General features: G+C 26.8%; 1 protein-coding gene across 2 annotated transcripts; it reads left to right on the top strand.

Annotated features, from left to right (window-relative positions):
• The first annotated feature begins 753 nt into the window (after nt 1-753).
• Nucleotides 754-12,370, top strand: LOC107450337 (protein yippee-like 5). 2 transcript variants are annotated; one of them, XM_043040671.3, is made up of 3 exons: nt 754-1,061; nt 1,291-1,458; nt 7,870-12,370. In XM_043040671.3, exons 2-3 carry the CDS (start codon nt 1,298-1,300, stop codon nt 8,066-8,068), a joined length of 360 nt encoding a protein of 119 aa, XP_042896605.1. In that variant the 5' UTR covers nt 754-1,061; nt 1,291-1,297; the 3' UTR covers nt 8,069-12,370. The 2 variants fall into 2 exon arrangements, with proteins under 2 accessions (XP_042896605.1, XP_071044034.1); XM_071187933.2 differs by having other exon boundaries at nt 757-857.
• The last annotated feature ends 413 nt before the right edge of the window (nt 12,371-12,783 follow it).

The raw sequence follows: 12,783 nt of genomic DNA, 5'->3' as shown, positions 1-12,783 counted from the left end.
TTACTGCTTTTTTTAAAATTATTTATTGCGAACACATGGAGCGGAATGGCCCCAATACGCTCTGCATAGAGCAACCCGGAAATACGGGTGGTAAAGAGCCGGCAGCTCTCTTTAATGTAGAAAACACCAACCATAGTTGTGAGCTTGTGGAATGAATTTTAACATGAAACACTCACCAAACAGATTTACATTCACATCTCCAAATTCATACATATCATTTTTGATGAGCAATGAAAATGGACATGTATACATTAGGGATAGAATGATCCACCCATTTTATGTCATGTTTATAAACATAATCTAATTAAATTCGCAATCGCAACATTCGGATATGCCATCTGGGATTCTTATCTTGACCCTCCTTCTCCTCTTTTCAGTTGTATAGAGATGTGCTACGATATTTTCCCATTCCATAATATTTTTTTTGTATTTCATTGGCTAAACTATTTTCCAAAATTTCCGCGATGGTTTCTTTTAGAACTATGTTTAATGCAGTTTTCAGTTCCATAAAGTTTATTGATTTAAAAGTTGTTCATTTATTTGAAAATCAAGCGAGAAACTGAAGTACTTCCTTCTCTTATAACTATCCAGATGCTATTCGTGAGAACATGTTATTGCCATAGTTAAAGAATTCTGCCTTGCGTCACCTATAGCCCATTTCGATTGCAAATAAAGTAGTTGTTAGAGTTTTTGAAATTGATTCGTTAATAAAATAAAGTCTTATTTTGATCAACTCAACTCGAAATCTGAAAGCAGTAAATTAAACTGCGCTTGCGCGTTTACCTCCAGCATGCGGACATTTAATTGGACAATTGTTTTTGTTTACGTCCTGAAGCAATGTTATGACACAACAGCTGGTGAATTTTACTCAATTTTAAAACCAGTTTTGTTGCTTTAGGAATGAATTTGTCATTTTTCCTCTAATGTTCTCAATGTGACTTATATTCGAACTAAATTTAATAAATGATTCGCAGCATTTTTGCTCCTGAAACAAAAATTGTTTCATCTGGCATTCCTGTTCTTTAATATTTTGAATCTGCTTTGTAAAAAATAACTATAAGGTTGTTCAATTTTTTCCCTACTTTCATTATTTTCATACTATGTTGATATGCAGCGCATTATTTTAGCATTTTAACTAAAATGCATGTCTCTTTCAAATAGCATAATATCCAATAATTTGTAGTAACTAACGCAACAGATATGCTCAACTTGCAATCTCAATAAGTTTTTAATTTATAGTTTTTTATTTCTATTTGTGTAATGTTTTCATATATAATTTTTTTTTTTAAGGATTAAAATGGGCCGGATATTTCTGGAACATATTGGTGGCTCCAGAATGTTTTCTTGTGCTGGCTGTGATACAATATTAACAAACAGGAATGAATTGATCAGTACAAGATTTACTGGTGCTACTGGACGTGCTTTTCTCTTCAACAAAGTTGTTAATTTAACTTATAGGTAAATATGCTACTTATGGATTTACCAATTTGATTACAAAAATGTAGCATCTAAACCTTTTGCTGAATAAAGAACTGTTTATCTGTTAAATTACATATTTAATTCCTTAAGATTATTCATATTGTATATTCAACGTTAAAGTGGTCTTAAAAGCTTAATGATTTATATTCCTATTATTATTAGTCTCTAGTTCAATTTTTGTTATTTTAACAATTTATTTTGTTTTTATTTAACTTCGTTTTTGTTGGGAACTGATTATTTTATTGGAGAAAAAAGTTACCCAATTTCTTCTCATTTTTTTTACATTATGTTTGCTTAATTGTTTTATAAATGTTGTAACATAAGTTTTATTTTGTAGCTAAGAACCCAGAATGGATATTTAATTTAAGCAAGAGTAAAAAACTGCAAATTAAAGCATTGTATAACAGTTATACAGTTAACTTGTTGAAAATTGAAAAACTTATAAATCTAAATCTTAAAAACTAATGTATCCAATGATGTTAAAATGTGTTAAAGAAAATGTTACTTTAAATCAGTAGTTTTCTGCTCGATTTAAACAATAATGCCACTTTTTCACTTTAATTTTACTTATGAATTATTTGTAAATTTTCTCATCAGCTAAAGCAAGATTGATATTTTTAATCTTAAAAATTATAAAAGTAGCAAAAAATTATTATTTACCTACTTTTATCTATAAAATATATTTTATCAGATTTGAAAAACAGAAACTTATTATTCATTGCTGAAAACAGCTAATGAAATTCTTAAAAATAAATAGATAATGTTCAATGTTTTAGTTGTAGCCAGAAATTTTATTAAGAAATCTTACGCAACAATGTAATTTCGCGAAATAGTATAAACTTAGGAAGTTAAAAGGAATTTTCTTTTTTAGTCAGATTCCTTTTTTACACTTCCTTATTTTAACAGATTTCATTAGAGTTGGTTGGAGCTAATAAGACCAAAATTTAAATTCTCTTTGTTATATTTTATCTCCAAAGATCCATTATCAAATATATTGTTTTTTTTTTGGTGTCTGTTTATAAATATTTTTCTTAAATCTTTTAAAATTATTAACTAACTAGTTGTCCTAAAATAAACATGAACCCAAATTTATTATTATGAAAATAGTAAATTTCTGTGTGTGTTAACATACTTTATAATAGCCTTCTTATTTTAAGTACCATGCATTCAAACTGCATCCTATAATAATATTATGCATTTTATTTATTTATTTGTGATAAAGGATTCTAAATATTCTTATTCATTGCTTATGTAATACATAGCAAAGTATTATGCATTTTATTTATTTATTTGTGATAAAGGATTCTAAATATTCTTATTCATTGCTTATGTAATACATAGCAAAGTCTTATTTAAAGGAGAGAAGAATTGGACAATTCTCTTAACCCACTGGTGGTTTAGAAAATGGTCAATATTTGGAGTGTGTTACTGTGCTATACACTTTTTCCCCATCTAAAAACATGGAAGAACGGGTTTTGCAATGCAGAAAAGACTGCTGGTCAAAATACGACTTTTTACGTGCAGAACCGTCAGTGGGTTAAGGACTAAAAATCCTGATGAAAAATTTAGTGTTTTTAATGTTGTTTTTTTTTAAGAAAATTGAAAAGAATTCTTTTTTTTGTGTCTATAAAAACTGCAGTTGTAAATAATAGCTCTTAAAGAATGTTATAAAATATGAAAAAAAATTTTTTTTTAAGGTTTGAGAAAAGGGTCCACAATAAATTTTGTCCAAAAGTTCGTAAAACCCATTTCTAGCCTTGTACATTAACATGCTTATCTTGTTTGATGATTCTTGCCTCCATATTTTTAGGAAAGATGTTGACCTGTTTTAGTGTTTTGATTTTGTCATAATTATGAGTTATATTTTTCTGAAATATGAGAAACTGTTCTGATATGAAACTGTCAAAAAGAATTTTGCTGTTGCTATAAGCATAATATTGCGAAGCTTTAGGAAACTTTTAATTTTATTTAAAGGTTTGCTATAAAAGATTTTTTTTTATTTCTTTGATGAAGACGAAATTGAAAATTTAGAAAAATTCAACTGTTTTAGTTTTGTCCTTGAGAGCAGTAGAGGATTAGAGGTTAATGTTAAAAACAGAGTCATCTATGCAAGAACATCTTTTAAAAACTTCAAACAATTTCTGGAAGTCAATGAACATTCAATACAAAATAAAAAATAAATATCTATTAAACAATAGTCACAAAAGTTTAATTATATTGCTCTGAAACATTGTGTTTTAGAAAGTCAGGCATTTAAAAATTTGAGGTTTTCTAAAATAACTAACTCAGAAAAGTTTTCAAAATCTTTTTGCCTGTTAAGATTTAGTTACAAAATAATATTTAAAAAAAAAACCTAACTATAATATAAGATGAAATAAAAGAAGGTGGGAATGGACAGCACATATTGAGAATGCCAAGAAAAAAATTACTGCACATTTCTCTTTCTTGAGCCCCTGATGGTAAGAGAAAAAAGGTTAGACCGAGAATAACTTGGCAGAGACAAATAAATGCAGAATTTAAAAGAGAAAAATGTAAAGACGAAGAAACCAGATCCGAGCCGAATTGCAGGTTGCATTGGGAAGTAGGTTGAATGCCTCATACGCCAAATGGCTGTAAAGAACCTAAGGGTGGCTTCATGTCGAATGCAACAGAGAAACACGATTTTACTTCCTTGTTACAGTGTGTCTGTTGCAAGTACCTTCACACCACATGTCACAACAAACCTTTTTCCTGGCTATCATAAGAGCAGGCGCGCTTTTCTTCTGTATCTAGTTTTTGTTTCATAGCTAATTTTATCGTTATATTTTTGTATTTATATTATTATTTTTTATATTTATATTACTATATGATATCATTACACGCTTCCTCATAAATTGCCGAAATAAGTTTTGCGCCACATTTTTACAAATGTATCAATAATTTATGTAAAATAAATTTTTTTTGTTGATCAGTATAATTACATGTATTTTTATTTTGTTAAAAATATAAATTAATGGAATATTAAATAACTCAAATAAATAAAGTTAGGAGAAATGAAAAACTTAAATTATACGCTGTTTTATCAAAAGTCTTGTTAGGAAAAATATTTTTTCAAAACATTGTTGTGTATAATATTTTGAATATTACAAATATATTTAGTTTGCAACATTATATTTTGTATAGTAGTGATAAAGAGGATTTTATTTCTATATACAAATGCCCCAATATAGTTTTTTTCTTACGCTGACCGGACTGTGTAAGGGTCAGGGAACTGACCTTGCATCAGAAAGGTTCTGGATTCGAATCCCGGTCGAGGCATGGATGTGCTTTCATTCTCTGTACTATCTGCCCTTACTATGGGAGCAACGTTGAACCACATTTTAAGGAGCTTCTGAAAGAGTGGCCAATAAATCTGTCCTGTGAATGCCTGAATTGAGGAAATGTTAGGCAACATGTGGGCATTGGAAATTAAAAAAGAAAAAAAAAAACTTTTTTTCTTACATTCGCAAGTTGATAGGAATTTCTGAGTTTAATATTTCACTCTAAGGAATTTACGAGTGGAGCCACTTGCACAACTTCACTCTGAATTTTAAAATGGATACCTTTTATTATTTAGTGACCCTTTACAATGTGACCGTCAGATACTACTTTATGAGAAGTACAGGATTGTGTTGGTGCTTTTCTTTTTTTCATTTATGCTTTACTTTTGCAAAAATTGTAAAAAAAGAAAAAGGATTACATCTTGTTTTAAATGTGCTAGATCTCTTTCCTGCTGAATGGTACAGTCACATATAGACAGGAAATATTCAGTCTGGCGTAACCACTGGTAGCTATATTCTATAACACTCCAAACAGAAATGCCTGGAAGATTGGTTATTTTACTTCAACTATCAATGATAGGCATATTAAGCCCATAGCATAACAGAGAAATATGATGAAAATTTTATTTATTTCTGTTCTTGAATCAGGTTCGTTTACTTATTGAAGAAAAATTCTAAATATGTTCCTAATTTCCTTGATTATTTAAACTCCTGAAAGTTCCTCTGTGTAATAAAATCATAGTATTAATTTATTTCTGTAAAAATATTTCAGTCGGAAAAAAATCATTTTTTTTCATCATTTTTATATGTACCCAATTTTATCCGATCATGATAAACATTAACAGGTTTTTGCATACTTCCATAGAATAACAAATATACACTAAAAAATATAGCTTTTTTGCATTAAAAATGTGTTATATTTTAAGCTAAAGATCAATTTGATTTAATGCAATTAAAAATTTAAACAATTCTGTTTATCAAGTTGCTTATGAAAAGAAAATATATAGACCCGATTTTGTATTGCCGTAATTATAAAATTACTGTTTGTTCTTCAAGAAAAAGTATGATTGAAAAATAATTAATTAAAAAATAGTACTTTCTAATCTTTTAGCAACGTTTCATGGCCGCCACCTTTTCCTTATTTCGCAGAAAATTTTGTTTTTATTTTTTAATGATATCAAGAGTAATGCTTAAATTTGGTTCAATAAAATCAATTTAAAGTTATCTTTACTTGTATAAAAGGAATTAATTTAAACAGCTTGATATTTGAGTGTCAGGTTATGTTCTAGCAAAATGCATAAATAATTCTCTGTACAATTGACTATCAATAGTCATTTTACTACCATTTGAGAACATCTGAAAAGAAGAACAAAACAAAAAAAGTAAACAGATATGTATTTAAATATATGTACTGTTCATGTGTGCGTGAATAATTAAAAATGTGTAAAATAAACTCATTGATGAAAAAATGTATGCAACTAGTTTTTAGCAATTAATTTGAAATACTTTTTGAGAATTAAATATTAAAAAAAAGGCGTTTCTTCAATGCATTTTTGATATTTAACAAAACGCCCACAAATAGTTTAAACCTAAGTGAGCTTAGCAGATCAATTCCACTTAAAAATTTTGAAAAATTCAGCTTCGCCAACAAAATGGAATTTATGAAGTTAGAAACATTGTTTCTAATTCAATACCATCAATATTCTAAATCAAATATTTTTGAAAATTTTTAATCAATGCTTTTCAAAATGTATATTATCTTATATATATTTAAAAAAATTTCAACTAAAATTTATATAAATAAAAACATTTGAGATAAATTTTTGTATTAAAATTTTTTTTTAAATATGTATATGTGAAAAATATCTTTCAAATATATTAAAATATTTTATATAAAAATAAGTTACTATGTTCTGAATGATGTAAATATTAAAATCATGTGTGATTTTATGGTATTTTCTTTTTGAGATTAGAAATATAAATGAATTGGATTGATTCTCTGAGTGTGCAACAGCAACAAAAATTAAACCCTATCCAATTCTTGAAACCAGTGTGACGGTGATCGCTGGTTGTTAAAATGGAGGGAGGAAGAAAGAAGTGTGCGTGTGTTAAGTCACGACTACATGTGATTTGTTGCTATTGCAGTCGGTATAAAGGCCTCTTAAGTATCCAATTAATAATAATTGTTGTAAAAGATAGGTAAATGTTGTAAAAGTATGCTAGAGTTGCAATTCATTATAGCAGATAAACTTGTCATTAAGGGGACTTGTAGTTATTAGCAAATAAACGTATTTTAATGTTAAAATGTCAATAACAATGCTAAAAAATTAAATAGACATATTTTTCTTTTATTTCGAACAACTATTTTAATATAAAATGTCTAAAATAGACTACTTTTGCGTATATTTGTCGAAAGGATTTCATGAAAAGCAGAAATATTTGAACAAGTTTCCAAATCATGACAAGTTTATGTAAGAAGAAATAGTGCAATACTTTCTGAACCATGAACAGAGTAATAACAATAACAGAGTTACAGTGAATGTTAATAGTTGTCAAGAGCAAAATAAGGGGATGTCATCAACAAAAATCACATTCTTTTGAAGTGCATGACTGGATTTCTAAAAATAGAACTTCTATTTTGTTAGGAGGAAGATTACTTAGTTGCTGCAAACATTACTTAATAAAAATAAGGAGTTAAAATTATTTGAAGGAAATGATGTTTATTTTTTGCTTTTCTGTATTGATATTAAAAGTAAATAAATATGTCTCCTGTTTAAACCATTTTTGCATATCACTCAGTCAATCAGAATGAAAATTTATTTCTCTTAAAGTGATTGAAAGCTAGTAGATTTTAACTCGTTATAGACATAAAATTTTTGTACATTTACTATTAGGAATTTGATGTTAATGTGGAAACTCGTAATGGTGAACTTCTCATAATATGCCATGCTTGTTATCTGATAATTTTACTGTATTTTTTGCAGAACTTACTATCAATAAGCAAGTTCAGAACATTGCATTTTTATCTTTAGTTCCTATTTTATTTTTTATATTCAGTACACTTTTTGTTCATTTATCTTTCTTCATTTAGTGAAGTACAAGATCGAGTTATGCTAACAGGACGACACATGGTTCGAGATGTGTCATGTAAAAACTGTGAAGCTAAACTTGGCTGGATATATGAGTTTGCTACTGAGGAAAATCAGCGTTACAAGGAAGGACGTGTAATACTTGAACGAGCTTTAGTTACAGAAAGTGATGGTGTTGATGATTATATTGGAAATCATTAAAAAGTGGGAGAACTAACAAAATTGTCCTCTTGCTACTTTTCTAAGTGTACATATTGAAAATACTATTTTTGTGTTAAAAACTTGTCTAACTTAAAAGGAATGAAATTGTGGGGAAAATACATAAGTATTCTTTGGTATTTATTAATCATTTATGTATAATAACCATTTGTCATATTATTTTTATTTAATATAGTTTTAAACTAATCTTCACTGGTGAGTGGACTGTTGCAGAATAAAGTGTCATCTTGTTCTCTAGCACTTATTGCTATTTTTTCATAAAATAACGCAAATAATTTAGCTTCCAGCTTTTTAACAATGATTATTGTTCATTTTTGTGCATCATTTTTGTCTTTTAAAATAATTGTGTTGTTTTTAATAATCTTTCTTTTTTGGTTGACCTGTTACTCAAACATATTTAAATATTCATTTTTTCAGTCAATTTGTGATTTTATTATTGTTTCTGAAGTCATTACCAATTAAAAGTTCAAGAAGTGCATACAGTTTCTAAATTTACAACTATTAAAATTATTTTTAACTAGTTAATACTCATAAATAGTTACTTTTTAGTGACTGTACCAGATCAAAATTCAGTCCTTTTAATCAAGTTTCTTATAGTTAAGATCACAATGTGACAATGAAAAAATAAACCGGTCTGCCATGACCAAGCAATAACAAATTGTGCACATATTACTGTAAGTGTTATTTTTTAAATTCCAGTATAATATATTACATACTTATTATTTCTAGCATTTCATGTTTGTTTAATTATAAAGAAAAAAAATACTAATCTACTCATTGTAGCATTTATTAGTCTTAAGTTTAAGACAGAAGATGTCAAAGGTTCAATATTTTCAAGACTATGATGTTAACCCAAAGGAATGTCTTGTTTTTCTTTCTTTTCTTTTTTTTTTACACTACAATCATAATTTTTCAGTTCATCCCTGCATATTTCTTGATTTCATTTATTCTACTGAGCACTGTATGGAAACTGGTACAAGGTAGACTTTCCATTGCTATTTCTTCCTAGCTTCATGTACACTTAAGCCATTTCGTTTCTTTCATTACATTAATACTTTGATTTTTGATGCAAGCTATTATCTTCTGATTCCTCTTTATCATACCCATTATACATTTCTATGTGTGAGTCATTTATGTGTGTGAGTTCTCTGAAGCATTTTTAATGTTCTAGTACAGATCTTTGTTCCATATGTAAAACATGCTAAATCGATAGATCAATAGCATGTAGCTATTGAAAGTTTTATATTTCTTTTGTTGTCGAATATGTATGAGAATTTTATTTATTATAAAGCATTTTATTGTGTTACTTTGGAAAGACTCTATTAAGGCGGGATATAGCCATCCTAAAAATTTCTTGAAAAATGTTTAGTAAAAACTGAAAGAAAAAGGAAATATAATGCACTTGCTGGTAAATAAGTACAATATAATTTAAACCTTACCATTTCTAACTAAATCACTTTAAGAAAATATAACTCACTTTAAGATTTTTTTTAAATTTGTATTTTACTTTATAAATAAAAACAATATGTTTATTGGAATGGAATCTTGTGATTTTTTTTGAGGACTAGTTTCAAAATTATTAAAATTTAAAATTTCATTATTTTTTTTAAAAAACGAATTTTATTATACGTTTGTTTTCAAATTTTTTATTTTAAAAATCTCTTACCAATAGATTCAGAAAAGTACATCTCTATGCTTATGTTTTTAAAAATACTGTGGGGCCAAGATCACATGAAACTTTTTCTAGTAAGCATTTTATTTATTTTTTGTTTGATCATAACAATACAAGGAAAAAATATCTTGGATATTATATCCAACTGTTGTATTGTGTTGTTGTAAGGAGATCTCAAACTCTTAACTGACTGAATGTTTCATGTTTGTGCAAGTTTGCATAGAAGTACACAACTTTCTCATAGATTTAAACTTTGGAGCACTGGTTTTTTAAAAGGAAAAACTACAAGTGAAAAGATGTCATTATCAGAATGTTCAGTTGGTTAATTTTGAGTATCTGAGTGCACCATTGCGTATTGATATTTAACATTAGTTTTTATTTGAGAACAGTTCTCAAATGAATTTTTTCTAAAAACAGAAAGTTCTCTTTGATATGTTTTTGAAAATGTTTAGAAATAAGATATTGTTTAAGTATTCTTTTTGCTTTGTAGCATTCTAAATTAGAATTTAAAACTATGCACTCTTTAAGCAAATCACAAGTGTTATTAACTAAAGCTATTTTTTTCATTGTTGAAATATTTATATTTATCGAGGGAAAAAATGGCAGTGCAAAAGTAAGCCATCTTTAAGTAAGTATTAATCTTTTAACTTCAGTTTAGTTTGTATAATAACTTAGTAAAAAAAAAAAAAAATTCCTGTATCTTAAATGACTATATGTTGCATGTTTTGAAAATTTTAAAATTGTTGAAATTAATTAAATTTTGTATAATATGTTTGGTAGAATGTTACATATTTTCTTTAGAATTTGTATTATAAAGCCAAAATTCTTGCAGTGCATTTATTTAAAACAAATGCTTTGAAAGTTATCATGATTTTACCATTTGATGAAAGTAATTTTTTAGTAGCTTTGAAGTATTTAATGTGTTTACAAAGTATTATAGAATTTATTTATTTGATCTTTAGTTTTTACTGAAGAATTACTGTCTGATATGCAAATAAAAACATGCCACATGAAATATGATTTTTCATTTGGAACTTTATATGCAAGTTCAGAAACTGGCTTTTAAAATAAAAATTCCATTTAGACACTTTGAAGTCCGAACTGATAATTTCCCAAACTCACTTCCTTAACATTAGATCTATAAAAGTACTAACATTTATAATAATTTTTAATATTATCTTCAAGTATTTTATACTTGAAAAAATATGAATGACTACACTTAGTGATTGTAAATGCAGGAAACTATTTAGCAGTAAAGATTAAATAATATTTATTTTGAATTTTTATGTTTTACTATGTCTCAAAACTTCTAAAATGATTGTCATATTAACATATAATTCTATAACAGCATTATCCAAATTAGTTTTTTTTTTTTTATTAAAAATTATATAGATCGTATGTATACTTTTTTTTACTTTAAAAATTTGTACTTTTTTAATTTAATTTTTCATTAATATTAATTTTACCTTACATTTTATTTTCTGACATTTTCTCAAATTGGTCAATTTATCAAAAATGGAAAATGTTTTTTCGCTCTAATATATCTTATATACAAGTTACCTATCTAATCATATAGGATTTTTGATAAATAAGTTTATCAAAAATGGAAAATATTTTTTCTCTCTAATATATCTTATATACAGGTTCCCTATCTAATCATATGGGAAAACTTGTTTATTTATGAGAGGAAGAGAGTGAATGTTACTTTCTAAGTACAGTTTTGTCAGAGGGTTAATAATTTGTTTTCTATAAAAATAAGCTTGCATTTTTGATTAAAAAAAATATAAAAAAAACTATAGTTCTGTTTCCTGAGTATATTTAAATTATTGTGAAAAGACCAAAAATTGACAGCTCAGAAAATATTAAATATTTAATCATTAATTACTTAAGTTATTAATGATTATGTTAATTACTTATATTTGTCATAAAAATTCCATAAATATATTTTGTCAATTTATGATTTATATCCACACCAATATTTGATTCTGCCTCAACCCTCTCTGTGTATCTAAAAATTGTTGGCATGTTAAGGCTTAAATTAAAAATTTAGAAATAACAATGTTTAATTCTTAGAACTGCCATGTACGAGAATTATTATTCTTGAAACAACGAAAAGTAACATTATTTTGTGTACCTTTGTTTCACTTTCCATGAAGAAAATTGACTAGAAACTATTAATTTCATGATTTTATGATATACAGTATGAGCTTCTTTGTTATATAATAAATAAATATGAATTATATATTTTTAGTCCTGCCATGGCAATTAACTTTTTACTTTTGCATAGTAATATGAATTTTTATGATTGTCACTTTTTCAGCTTGTCTGTAGCAGTGGTGCATATAATTTCACTATTTATTTCTTTTTCATTTTGACACTGCTAGTAAAGTATTTATCTAGTTGCGTTTTGTACAGAATTGATTTTATTAATGTTGTTGCATGTTGTCTAAATTTAAATCATTGCTTTTAAATTTTGTTATTTCCAAGTTGAATAGATTTAATAGTTGCCTATTGATATACATCAAGAGTTATAAATTCCACAATTTATAACTTATACAGTTTGTTTATTTCATCAATGTGGTTTATTTACAAATAAATAGAAATAAAATATTGATGTGTAACCTTATTGCTAAGTACACATCAATTTTAAATTGATGAATTTTTAATTCTCCAAATGCTCAATCTCAGATTATTACACAAAGTATGACCTAGGTAAAATCCTAAATTCATATGATAAAAACAGGAATGTAATTCTTTTCCTTTTAGAACAACTTCACTACTAACGAACACAATAACATTGTTACACAATATTGGTCAAAAATAAGATACATCTCACAGGTTTTGGTTACCTTCATCAGAGTAAACCTTACTGGTCATTTCCTTTGTTTTTGTATTAAACTCAATTTATAATATTTGATTTTCTCACCTTGAATATGTTAGGTTTTTTCAGTTTGGCTCAATGTAGTCAGTGGGGATCGAGATTCAAACAAAAAATTAAGTTTATTGACATTAAGTAGACAAATAC

This window comes from Parasteatoda tepidariorum, chromosome 11, assembly GCF_982258835.1.
Source record: "Parasteatoda tepidariorum strain Cologne lab strain chromosome 11, Ptep-v5.0, whole genome shotgun sequence".
NCBI classification, from domain to species: domain Eukaryota; kingdom Metazoa; phylum Arthropoda; class Arachnida; order Araneae; family Theridiidae; genus Parasteatoda; species Parasteatoda tepidariorum.
Note: the sequence above shows the minus strand (reverse complement) of the source record. Positions and strands in the feature narration are given on the sequence as shown.

Excerpts from the sequence above, each read along its gene's own strand:
- LOC107450337 (XM_043040671.3), top strand. The coding sequence starts at position 1,298 with ATGGGCCGGATATTTCTGGAACATATTGGTGGCTCCAGAATGTTTTCT. Across the intron at positions 1,459-7,869 it reads GTTGTTAATTTAACTTATAG|TGAAGTACAAGATCGAGTTA; the intron begins GTAAATATGCTA and ends TTCTTCATTTAG.